The sequence below is a fragment of the Pangasianodon hypophthalmus genome, chromosome 1, assembly GCF_027358585.1.
Source record: "Pangasianodon hypophthalmus isolate fPanHyp1 chromosome 1, fPanHyp1.pri, whole genome shotgun sequence".
Taxonomy (NCBI): Eukaryota; Metazoa; Chordata; class Actinopteri; order Siluriformes; family Pangasiidae; genus Pangasianodon; species Pangasianodon hypophthalmus.
Window position 1 is genome coordinate 8,090,949 of NC_069710.1, and position 13,546 is coordinate 8,104,494.

General features: G+C 39.4%; 1 protein-coding gene across 5 annotated transcripts in view; it reads left to right on the plus strand.

Annotated features, from left to right (window-relative positions):
- The window catches only part of spaca6 (sperm acrosome associated 6), a 55,507-nt gene that overhangs the window by 14,160 nt on the left and 27,801 nt on the right, over positions 1 to 13,546 (plus strand). For all 5 annotated transcript variants that reach the window (XM_053235023.1, XM_026914277.3, XM_053235017.1 and 2 more), the window contains exon 2: positions 7,414 to 7,469. In XM_053235023.1, the coding sequence (XP_053090998.1) occupies positions 7,414 to 7,469 (56 nt within the window). The remainder of the gene's footprint in view (positions 1 to 7,413; positions 7,470 to 13,546) is intronic.

The window sequence follows — 13,546 nt, forward strand, 5'->3', positions numbered from 1 at the left end:
CTTCCTTCCTTCCTTCCTCATAGTGCCCAGACTGTATTACTGTAAAAACATATGCTTTTGCTGTTAAAATGCTCTCTCTGTCTCTCTCTCACACTCACACATATCTCTTGAGTATGTTATTGATCTAAATGCATTTATCTTTCATTTATCCACTAAACCACCAATCCCACACCAACTGCACACAAAAAAGAACAGTCTCTCTCTCTCTCTCTCTTACATGGTTGTTTTTTCTTTTACTTTTTTCTTATGATGAAATGCTTTTACTAACTTATGTGTGTTTTTTATATCAATAAAATTTTATTTAAAAGTCTCTCTCACATGCACGCACATATACACAGTATATCTCTACACAAAGTTTCACTCACACAGTATTACATTTACTAATAACTCAGCTATTCAATCTAATAAGACTTCTTGTATGTTAGTATATAATTTCTGGACTCTTGTCATTTTCTGAAAGGTTTTGTATATTTGATTCTGATTCTATTACACGTTTAAATATATACTATCAACATAAAATGTTAAAATAACTTACTGGCCAAAGAGACTTTCAGAATTGTAGCTAAAGGTCTCATATATAAATGAAATATATAATATTTAAAGAATGTATGCTAGAAATAAAGATACACAAACACAAGACAGAAATTACAGTATAGCCATAATTCAAATTCTTTTATGGTTTGCAGCTTACTGACTTTATTTGAACAGGACCTGTATGTATTGTTTTCCTGTCCCACTTGAAAGCCTGCAAGTGGTTTTGAGCCTTGTTTGATCGACCTATCTTGAGCCCCACTTTCAATTAGTCTGGTTGGTGGCAGCCAGGTTGCCATGACACCAGACTGTTTTGCCTGACCTTTGACCCCTTTAAGGAGTGCTGTGGTCAGCCAGGCATTACCCATGTGGGGCCAATCGAAAGGGGGTAGAAGGGCAGGTGGGGGAAGGGGATGAATATTTCTCACTAAAGTCTGTTCCTCTAAAAGGCTTCTCTACGCATCCACCTTGCATGCAGCAGCTGATGTAACATCCAAACACACACAAGCACACATACACACTCATACCGGAGTTATAGTTTTATTTATTTTTTTTTTTATTTCTCACCTAAGTGTTAGAGAAACTTTGAATACGTCAGACACAAAACCCCATCTTTATACAACAGCCTCAAAAGTGTGAATCCACTACTTATCATTTATCAAAATGCTATATACTGTAATTATGATGCTTAATTAATAGTTGATAGTTCATATTCACTAATACAAATTGATAAACCCTTGTTTAAAATTGTAATCTATCTAAATGTCCATGAATCATTTGATCTTTTTTTTTTTTCCAAATAATTGTGTACTTATTGCTGGTAAAATGATAAGTAGTATGATCCTAACTTAATTGTGGTTGTATCTTTATTAACCTTGGACTTCTTGTCCATGGTAATTGCAAAAACACTACAAATGCAGTAGCTAGGGACTGGCTTGAAAGATGACATCGGACTTGCCCTCTTTGTGTGTTTATTTTTAACTTATGTCTGTCAGTTAGTTATGTAACAAGATATCAACATCTCTCTTAGTCAGGTCACGTTTCACTCAATTAATGTGGTTATGTGTCATCATTGCTAATGCTTTTAGTACATTATATTATTAGAACCTGTATCACAACATTGTATTAGAAGCAGTTCTTGGTAGTGGACTCTAACTGCATAGTATACAATGTTTCAGAAACTGATCAGCTATATTCTTTGAATGTATGTGCTTTTCATACATGCTAGAAAGGCCTAAATTAGGCCAAGCAGCCATAATTATGCCGAACAAAAGAGAGTTAATCTACAGGAAGGGCTGATTCCGCCACAGTGAATGCACAAGCAGCCTTTGAAATTACTTATTCACAGAAAAGAGCAGAACTCATCCTCCTGTCCTCTGAGGGCTGTGGGTGATATGCAGCGATAGCTCTGATCAGATTAGTGCTAGCTATATTCTCACAGACTGTGACTGACCCAAAACAACAGATAATGGCACTTTGTGATTCTTTGTGATTGCCTGTACTTCAGTGTGTTAGCTTTGCCTTAATCAGTTAAGCCTGTAACATTTGTCTTTTTTTGTTTACCCAAAACAATTACTCACTGTACTGAAGTCATGTTTGATCTGGGTGTAATGCTTATGTGTGATTGATAGTGGCCCATTTCTGAACCCTTTCATATCACTTGTGTGAATTTGTGGCTGTGGTGAAGGATTTACACTGCAGAGAAACACAGAGACCTGACAGACACTGGCATGAAATATGAATCACATACCACTGAATAGAACCTGAAGCTTGCATATACTTAAATATGCTTGTGCGATTTTTATGTTGTATATGATAGGAAAATGTGTACAGCACATCATGTAATATAAAGGCAAAGCCATTTAACTGTCACATCACTTGAAAACATAGTTACAAACCATAGACCGTGTCACCTGATTCTTCACATGACCACATCCCTGTTCCCAGTCTCCTGATTACTAATCATGCACACCTGCTCCCAAACACAATAATCCCTTTAAATAACCCACACATTCTCCTGTTCAGTACAAAGTGTCGCTCTTGCTTTCTGGCAGTGACAATGGTAATGAAGGTTTGTGCCAACCAGCTGTGTGGGATCCTCCAGCACCTCTTCAACCTGAGCCTTCAACAGAAGAAGGTGCCAGTACTGAGGAAAACATCCTGCCAGGTTTGTGTTCCAAAGAAGACAGCTCCTCTCTGAACAATTATAGACCAGTAGCCCTCAATTCACATGTCATGGAGGTCCTGGAGAGACTAGTGCTTCAGACCTCAGGTCAACTCTTTTCTGGATCCCCTGCAGTTTGCTTACTAGCCATAGGTAGGCGTGGACGATGCAGTCATATATCTACTGCAAAAGGCCCACTCCCATCTGGACTACAACAATACCACAGTGAGAATCACTTTCTTTGAACCTGTCCTGCTGAGACAGAAGATGAGAAGAAAGCAGTTGAACATGTCCATAATCTCCTGGGTCACAGACTACCTGTCGGACAGACCCCGGGTTGTGTGGCTGGGAACCTGCCTGTCTGAGCACCTGCTGAACAGCACTTAAGCACCACAGGCAACCATGCTCTCCCGCTTCCTCTTCATCCTGTACATTGCAGACTTTCAGTACAGGTTGGGTCTCTGCCACCTTCAGAAATTTTCTGACGACTCTGTGGTGTTCAGGTGCATCAGGGATGGACAGGAAGAGGAGTACAGGGACCTAGTCAACAACTTCATGGAGTGGTGTGGGAAGAACCATCTCCTCTTCAATGTGGCCAAGACCATGGAGATGGTGGTGGTTGACACTTACAGATACCTTAGTGTCCATCTTGAAAACAAGCTGGACTGGAACTCAGAGTCTGTGTACAGGAAAGGGATGAGCAGACTCTACTTTCTGAGGATGCTTGGGTCCTTTAATATTTGCAGCAAGATGTTAGAGATCTTCTACCAGTCTGTGGTAGCCAGTGCGGTATTCTTTGCCGCAGTAGGCTGGGGAGGCGGCATCAGATCTGGAGATGCAAAAAAATTAACAAACTAATCAAGAAGGCTGGCTCGGTCTTGGGCTGCTCTCTGGATGGTTTTGAGATGGTGGAAAAGAGGACACTCAATAAACTCAGCCATTTTGGACAGTAAACAACATCCCCTCCATGACCTGCTGGTTAAACAACAGAGCTCCTTTAGTAGAAGACTCATTCAACTCCACTGTAGAAATGAGCGGTACAGGAGATTGTTTCTACCAACAGCATTCACACTGTACAACAGCTCTTCGCTGTGCTGGGACACTATTTTGGACAGAGCCAGTATTAAGATAAGCTCATTGGACAATAGTTGAACTTTACCACCATTCTATTATTCATATCCATATGCACTGCCACTTTACTTCTATTCATTTGTCCCTTTTCTTTCCTGTTCTTATATACAATACTGTACAGTATCCCTATTCATTTTATCACTGTTTATAATGTTTACACTGTTGATAATGTTTGCACTGCACTGCCACTTTAATTCCCCTCAAGTCTGCTGCTTATATCTAGAATGTTTACACCCCACTGCACTACCACATTGCACTCTAACACTGTATTCATTTATTGTAAATGTATTATTATTTATTCTTATTTTGTTTCATTTATAATGTTAAATTACTTTTAGTGTACTTCTAACTCTCTGTGCTGATGTAATAGGTGAATTTCCCTCTAGGATAAATAAAGTGATCTATCTATCTATCTATCTATTTTAATGTTCTACACAATAATGTAATAATGTGTATGTAGTAATGTAATAATATTTTTGCATGAGGTGTTGTTTCATAAAAAGTGCATTTTTTCTGCAAAGCAAAACTTTGACACACACAGAATTAATATCTGGTGGACCATCCTTTGTAGAGAAAAACAGCACTGAGGTCTTCCTGTAGTGTGTAACAAGGCTGGAGACACTGATAGAGAAATTTAACCTACATTTTAAGCTTCTATATATTTTCAGGGGGGCGGCACAGTGGTGCAGTGAGTAGCATCAATCCTGAGCACGGGTACTGTCTGTGTGGAGTTCTGCCTGTTCTCACCATGTTTGCATGGGTTTTCTTTGGGTTCTCCAGTGTGCTCTCACTATCCAAAAACATGCAGCGTGGCAGCTTAACTATGCTAAATTGCCCCTAAGTGTAAATGAATGTGTGAATGTGTGTGCATGGTACCCTGTGATGGACTGGCATCCCATCCAGGAAGAATTTTCCCACCTTGTGATAAGTGTTACTAGGACAGGTTCTAGATCCACTGCAACCCTGACCAGAGTAAAGCAGTTACCAATGATAAATAAACTAAATAATATAATTTTAGGTATGTACACTACATTTCAATTTATACAACAGGTTTTCAATATGGCTTATAACTGAGGTTGAGACTGATCTTGCCATTGCTCTGAGTAAATTATCAGGCAGTGAAAGACAGAAGGTGTGCAAGAGATATGCAGTAAGAAGTATTCAGCTGATGCAGATGAGGTGGAGAGTCTAATGTAGCCCTGCGCATGGGCTTCATTGATATACTCCTGCATTGCTTGGTTTTCTGTGCCAGAAAAAGGGTACATGCAGTTTCGAGGGGGCATGGTTCCAGGCATGGGGTCAATGGCACAATCATAGGGATGATGGGGAGGCAGACCATTGGCTTTGGCTTTGCTAAACACCTGAACATATTCTTGATATTCAGGGGGAATAACACTTTGCAGGAGGAGTCAGGCCTCTCGATGGATGTTGAGGCAGTCATTACTGCTGGTATGTGGAGACAGGTGTCTAGGCATTGTGGAGACCTGCTAATGATCTCTCTCTTGGACCAGGAGATGTGGGAATTATGTGGCTGCATCCGAGAGAAGCCAAGGACTATGGGATAATTGGATGTGATGGTTATGAGGAAGGAGATGATGTCATGATGTAAGGCACTGACCTGAAGTTGGAGTGGGTTGGTACAATGAGTTATGGATCCTTCTCCTATGGCTCCAGGGCTTGGGCATGAAGAGGGTTTGCAGAGGTTGAACACTGAGGTTGAGCTTTTCTATGAGGGTTTGGTAAATTAAGTTTCCAGCCCTGCCAGAGTCGATCAATGTCAAAAAGGTAGAGAGACCTTCTGAGTGACTTATCTGAACAGGAATGGAAAATACATGAGGAGATAAGTATTTAGATGGACTCACCATAAGCAGGTGTTGGTTGAGGATGGCCTGCTCCTTTGCTGGTTTTTGATGAATGTGGCCATGATGAGCATTGTGAAATTCGGTGCTGAGTGTCTTCACAATAGAAACAGAGTACAGATCTTTTGCGCCATTTGCATGCCATAGCTGTGAGCTTGGCTTGGCCAGTCTGCATGCTTTCAGTGGGACTGATGTCAGGGAAATCTCTTCCTGCTAGCTTGGGAACCTGATGGTTATGAAGTAGCTGGTCTAGGCGGATGGAAGGGTCGATGAGTGAAATGAGTGGATTTCTGTTCATCATGATATGCAAGTTTAGTATCACAAATTATCTAGGCCTTGGTGATATGCCACCTTGAACACCCATGAGTGTTCTGCAAATGTTCTGGCGAGTTATCTGAAGTCAAGAGCATACTCAGCGGCACTGCGATTACCATGGACCATGGACAGGAGCTGTTCTCTGATTTCCGTGCCTTCAGATGCATGACCAAACACATGATGGAATTACTCGATGAAACGGTCATAGGATGAGATGTACTCTCCACCCTGTGACCAAACAGCAGTTGACCAGGTTAAGGCTTTGTCTGTAAGCAAATTAATGAGTTGAGACAACTTGCATTGTCTTCGGACAGTCTTTCCTGCTTGGAGAAGTACAGGGAGCACTGAAGCAAAAACACCAGGGATAATGTTACACTTGTCAGGGGGTACGATGAGAGGGGGAGCCGAAGGTGATGGTGAACCTGTTGCAGCTCATGGTGGTGTCTGTGTGTTGGATTGTTGTGTGAACTTGGTGCTTAGCATGGCTATCTGCTGTTGTTGCCCCCTGACTGTGGCCTTGCACCACTAGCGCTTGTTGCCAAACTAGCATCCCTGCTTCCTCCATGCTACAGGTGAAGGACACTGTCATGCGGCAAAGACGGCTGCAGTTGTGGGTAATGTTTTTATTGAGGTTGGCAAACAACAAATAAATCTGAAAAACTTGGTCAAGGACAGGCAGTAGGACAGGCGAGTCACAAACACAATATCATAGGCAAAGGCAACTTGATGACTTGGAACATCAGATGGAAAAATACAGAGCTGAGAAGATACTTCGCAAAGAGTGAGTGTATTGATTATACTTATATATGTGAGTGGCAATCGAGATGTGCGTGATCAGTAACCTGGTGACATAACATTAAATAAGACAGTTGAGTGTTGTAATCCTTGGTAGCCATATTTGTGAAAAGTTGCCTAGAGTGTTCAAAGCTTCACCAGGAATATTGTTTTAAAAAAATTCAATAATTTTCAAGGTATTTTAACACCTGGTCATTGCTTAAATCCATATGTTATATTATGTTGTTAATGCCTTCATTTTTATTCTAAAATATTAGAATATTTTAGAATAATAATGACTGGTATTGTATGTTTGGGAAACAAAAATAGTATGAAGATGAAGATTATTGTTTGAGGGAAGGTAAGTAGTTTGTTTATATGTTTATATAAAATTATTATAATAAATACAGGGTGATGCCCTCAATGAGTACAAATATTATGGTTATTTCCCCACACAGATTAATATTTGGAGTACTGCTGCAGTGTTGCAATGCATGTAATGTTATTAACTTATAATTGATTTACTGAAAACCAATATTTTTCATTGTAAGATTAATGTACCAGGCCTTTTCTTAATGTTCTTCTAGACATACATGCAACATTGGTGAATAAACATTCTCTGTTTCTGTTCTGTTTCAGGAACTGGCCTTCATGTTTCATCTGTTCATCTGTCTCTCCTGCCTCTGAGACTCCAGGTGTGCTTTGTAACATGTTCCTCCTTTTGGCCATATGAAACACATTTCTTCATCTGAAACCACTTTTTAATTAATTAATGGATTGCCAATTGATCAAGATAATGTTTTCATGTGATTGCAGTAGAGCTGTTGTATGTATTTTAAAATCCTGAATATACTGTATCTTGGCTTCATCTCAGTTACAAGTATATGACTAATATTTATAGAAATAGATATACAAGCCTTCCCATGCTTGGTGATGCTTATGATGGGTGCCTTCCCATGACTTCGGGCTTTGGCAAATAAGTAAAATAATTTGGAAGAAACGTGCCATTTACTTATAGACTACTTGTATTCTTTCTGTCTACACTTTTGAAAGTTCTCACTTTATATAAATGCTATCTATATATATGTATATATGTATATATGTATCAGCCATAGCATTGAAACCACTGACAGGTGAAATGAATAACATTGATTATCTCATTACACTGGCACCTGTGAAGGGGTGGGATATATTAGGCAGCAAGTAAACAGACAGTTCTTGATGTTGATGTGTTGGAAGCAGGAAAAATGGGCAAGAGTAAGGATCTAAGCAACTTTGAAAAGCACCAAACTGTGATGGCTAGAAGACTGGGTCAGAGCATCTCCAAAACAGCAGGTGTTGTGGGGGTGTTCCTGGTGTGCAGTGGATAGTACCTACGAAAAGTGGTCCAAGGGAGGATAACCGGTGAACTGGTGACAGGGTCATGGGCACCCAAGGCTCAATGATGCGCATGGGGAGCAAAGGCTAGCCTGTCTGGTCCGATCCCACAGAAGAGCTACTGTAGCAAAAATTGCTGAAAAAGTTAATGCTAGCTATGCTAGAAAGGTGTCAGAACACACAATGCAGTTTACTACGTAGGGGCTTCATAGCCAGAGACTGATCAGTGTGCCCATGCTGACACCTGTTCACTGCCAAAAGCACCTACAATGGGCATGTGAGCATCAGAACTGGACCATGGAGCAATGGAAGAAGGTGGTCTGGTCTGATGAATCACATTTTCTTTTACATCATGTGGACATCTGGGTGCATGTGCTTTGCGTACCTGGGGAAGAGATGCCACCAGGATGCATTATGGGAAGAAGGCAAGCCAGCAGAGGAAGTGTGATGCTCTGGGCAATGTTCTGAAGGGAAACCTTGGGCCCTGGCATTCATGTGGTTGTTACTTTGACACATACCACCTACCTAAACATTGTTGCAGACCAAGTACTGTACACCCCTTCACAGCAACGGTATTTCCTAATGGCAGTGACCTCTTTCAGCAGAATAATGCACCCAACCACACTGCAAAAAGAGTTCAAGGTGTTGACTCCAAATTCCCCAGATCTCAATCTGATAGAGCATCTGTGGGATGTGCTGGACAAACAAGTCCAATCCATGGAGGCCCCACCTTGCAACTGACAGGACTTAAAGGATCTGTTGCTAACGTCTTGGTGCCAGATACCACAGCACACCTTCAGAAGTCTGGTGGAGTCCATGCCTCCATATATATGTTTATATATTTATATATATATATATATGGGTTAAAAAATGATGTTATTCACTGCAAGTGTCCCATTACATCAAAGCCAGGTAAAATGAAAATGTAAATCCCAGATTCCCCATTACACCCATCCCATCTCTGTGCCACCTACATGTTTAGGACCCAAACATGACTGACAGCACTTCCATGGTGACTGCTTGGCACCTTGCCAAACTGCCAGTGGTTACCAGGGCACTTGTTCCTATGGCAACCCTTTTTAACAACTTCCTTTCCCCCCACACACCAGGATATATAGAGAAGGCTTTCTGAAAAGGAAAGAATTGTATGGATTTATGCTAAATGAAGATTTCAAAAATTGGTATACTTTCAGCCTGTACACTGTAACTATTGCTTTCAACATCCAACATATTTGCACAAGCAATTCAGTGAGCTTGAGTTTCAAATACCAGATTTTGTGTCATCCCTCATGAATTCTGTTTATCAGCAGGTACAAAAAAATCACTACAAGGAATGAGAAACCTGTTGTTAAGATATTAATTGTTATGAAATGATATTTTTCAAACCAAATTATATAATTCCTCATGAATATAAGTTCTTTGCTATTATTTACTGCTGCAACTGAGAGGATTATGCATAAAGGAGCCTCATTACATAAAGCAAATGGTGGAGACAATCTGAATTAATTAATTTTCTCTAATTATTTCTATGGCAAAGGATCAACAGAATCATTTGGTCAATCAAACCTGCAGATGAGCAAAAACACACACATTCAGTGAGATCAATAAGACACAGCGTTCTCATACTCCCACCTTTAACGAGTTTCTGCACACCCTCATATCACAATTTATCAACTTTACCTGTGTGCGGGATGGCTCAGGGGTACTATCAGTGCAAAGCACACAGGCATACACATGTGAGATACACTAATACATGTAGTAACTGATGGAGGAATTATCACAGACAGACTGTCATAGCTGTAAAGAGATGAGCTAAATTCAAGAGACTAGGGCCCTCAGACACAGAGAGGCAAAATGGAGTCAACTGGCAAAGCCAAGACTTGCAATGTGAAATTAAGAAAGAGCACAAAGAGAGATGGTGGTATACAGAATAAGGAAGAAAAGAAGTCTACACAGGAAGAACCACCTGGCATGTGTGTGGGGGCATTTTGGGACAGGGGAAAAAGAAGAGAATTAAGGAAGACAAAGGGGGAGGGAGAGGATCCGGCAGCAGTCAAGAGGCCTCACAAGGGGATTAGCAACTTGAGCTGCATCCAGGAAAAGGGGGTGGGGGAAAGGGAAGAGGGTAAAAAAATCCACCTGGTTGTGCATTAATGGAGGCTCTGGCAGCACTGTGGCATTTTGCCACTGGCCCGACTTTGAAGTGCTCATGTGTCTTGTTTTTTTCCTCCCAACGCTCTCTTCAACAGTGGGGCACGGTGGCAGGGCAAAGTGTGGTCACTGCGTTTTGTGTTTGGGATGAGGCCTGATCCAGTTGGACATGCAAATTCTTTCAGGAACTCCTGAAGCATGCACACATACATAGTTGATAAAAAAAAAATCAATCAATCAGTAAAAATAATAATAATAATAATAATAATAATAATAATAATAATAACAATAATACATAGAGTACATACATACAAACATACATACATATATAAAAATTAAAAATGTTAAATAAAAATACATGATTTTTAAAACAAGGTAATATACTTTTTAAAGAATAAACATACCACAGGAAAATGAGAGAAAACACTATTTCTACCAATGTAACAAGATGGTTGTTTAGTATACCTGAGAATGTGATATCTATACAGCCTTTGCAGTTTTATATAGTGTCATGTAATATCATCGTATTTGGAAGTAAATATATATAAAGAAATTAAATTTTAAATAATTATATGTTATTTCATTTATAATAAATTAAAATAATAAATAAAATAAATAATCAGATACAGTGATAGCATAATACTGGGTTAGAGGATTAGCACATCATACAGTTTAAATACAGAATTATATGGGCAAAAAGTTGACAGTTTTAGGTATTAAAAGGAAAGAAAGTAATTTTGGAATAATTGAGGTAAGGATTTCCAAAATCTGAGTTTGAGAGTAGTAAGAACCATTTGAGATTTTAAAAGCAAGCTTTTGTAAGGAATTCAACAGGATCTAGGTAATGAGAGATAACCAGTGATAGACTGGAGTTGAATAGAGAATCAGAGTCCCATAAGTAGATCAATTTGTGTGGCTGATTACTGAGTTTTGAATAGACTGGAGACTAAAAACAACTTGGCAGCAATGTTGAACATACCCATAAAGAGGCAAATGATCACATCAAGGACTTGAGAGACATACCTGAGGGAGCACAAGAGAGCTCTCTTATCTATAACCCACTTGACCTGATTGCAGTAACAGTGCACAGGGTCCACACCTAACTGAAACCTTAATGACTAGTTAGAACTACAAAGTGCTAATAATGGTGATCAGAGTATCCTGTTTGTGGCATGTGTGTATTTAATATTAATTTAATTCTGCATTTCTATGTTTCAATGACACAAAGGCATAAAGGAGGCATACAGAAGATAATCATCTGTTGTACGGTGTGCACTTGCTAGTGTGTGTGTGTGTGTGTGTGTGTGTGCGCCACATGAAAAGGAGGAAGACTTGCTGCAATTTCTTGTTTGTTCACAGGAGGGCAATACCATAAAAATGTCAGCCATTTTTATGCTGTTCTTCATGTTTGTGATATTGGTTTCAGATACACTAGATTTTCTAGAAAGACTATGTAAATGAAATTTCATGAAAATGGAAGTCAGGGTGACTTTTGTAAGAATTATGATGGATAAACAGACTATTATGCCATCTCCTTGGACAGACATTCTGAGGAACTTATGATGAGCTCCCTGGCAGCTTCAGCATGGAGAAGAGCTTTGTGTGCCACAGACTGAGGTAGTTGGTTGTATGGTTTCATGTCGTAAATTGCCTGGAGATAACTGTACAGCCTTCTAGCTTTCCCTGCGGCAGCACTCGAACACCTGTTACAATCCCACAATGCTACTGCAGCTAGGAATAAGACCAGAGATGTAATTATTATTATTATTATTATTAATAATAATAATAACAATAACAATAACAATAACAATAATAATAATAATAAACTGTGATTTCTTATTCACACCTACAGACACTTTAACAAATTGCACATGATCGCTGAGGTACTTCTTTAAGGCTGTGTGCTCAATATTGCTCAAGTCATGCCCTGATCAACATCCCAGAAACAACACAGACAACGTACCTACAAAAACAAAAAAAAAGAGAGAGAGAAATCACAGTTGAAACATACAATTGTGAACTTTACATAAACTTTCAAGACAAAACAGATGATAAATTGAGGAAATGATGCACAGCACGCACAAGGGCTTGACAGGTGAAAAGAGGGTTAGGTGGTGTTGTAGGATTGTGTGAAGAGGTGTGTTGACCTAAGTGTTGAAAGATGCTATTTGTTTTGCAAGTACTAGGGCCTAATTCCATGTTATTTAAACAAATATTTGGAGCTATTGCCTCTAGTGTTGACTATGAAAATGGTGATGTCACGGCACATTATCATTCCCTTTATTTAAATAAAGATGCACAGGGCATTGAGAATCTACACCACACAATTCTTCAAAGAGATGAGGCTTGTTCACTAAAGTACCTTAATTCTACCTCTTGAGACTCCAGCCAATTCTTTTTGGGTGCCATACCACCCTGAATATGAATGTGTCAGCCAAAAGGCTCGGAGCATATTAAGATTTTGCAGCCACTTCAATTGTTCTGGCTTATGAAATATGTACCCTTCAAACTTTCATTTTCACTTAAACATGATATTAAGGTTGTTAATGTCGTCTGGACTGTTTTTAAAAATCATTTTAGAAAATATGCCATCCTGAGCCATCTAATTATACTCTCACACCTTTTCAAATATAAAACAAATTTGCTATGTAGCTTGGTACTAACCATATAACCGATATAACCAAATATGCTGTCATTTATATGAATATTTGTTTTTGTAGTTCCTTGATTTATAAGTGGAAAAAAACACAGAGGGTTAAATATGTTATGCAAAGTTTATTTTTCTATAATTATATTTTGTATATATACATATATATTATGTAATTTTATATTGTGTGTCTTTCCCGTGACCATCTCTCCGTCCGTGCTCAGAAAGCAGCCGCCCACCACCCCCCGCCTTTAAATTGTCCAGTGCCCCCCCCCCCAGTGTGTCTGGCTAATGGCTTAGCCAGCCAGCATCTGTATTGCATTGCAGCTCTCTTCCTCTCAGTTTCTATCTTTCTCTTTTGTCTCTCTTTTCTTCACTCTCTTACTCTCACTCTTTTTCTGTCTCTCTTTCACCCTTCCTAGGGGAAGAAGGGCATATAACATTGTTTTACTGATTTGACTTTCTTTGTGACACACACATAGTTCATAAACAATCATGAACACCCTTGTATACACACTTTGCTTAATAGTGTGGATTTCTGTGATTGGAGATGTAGGAAGGTAGCATTATACATACTGTATATACAACATTATAGGA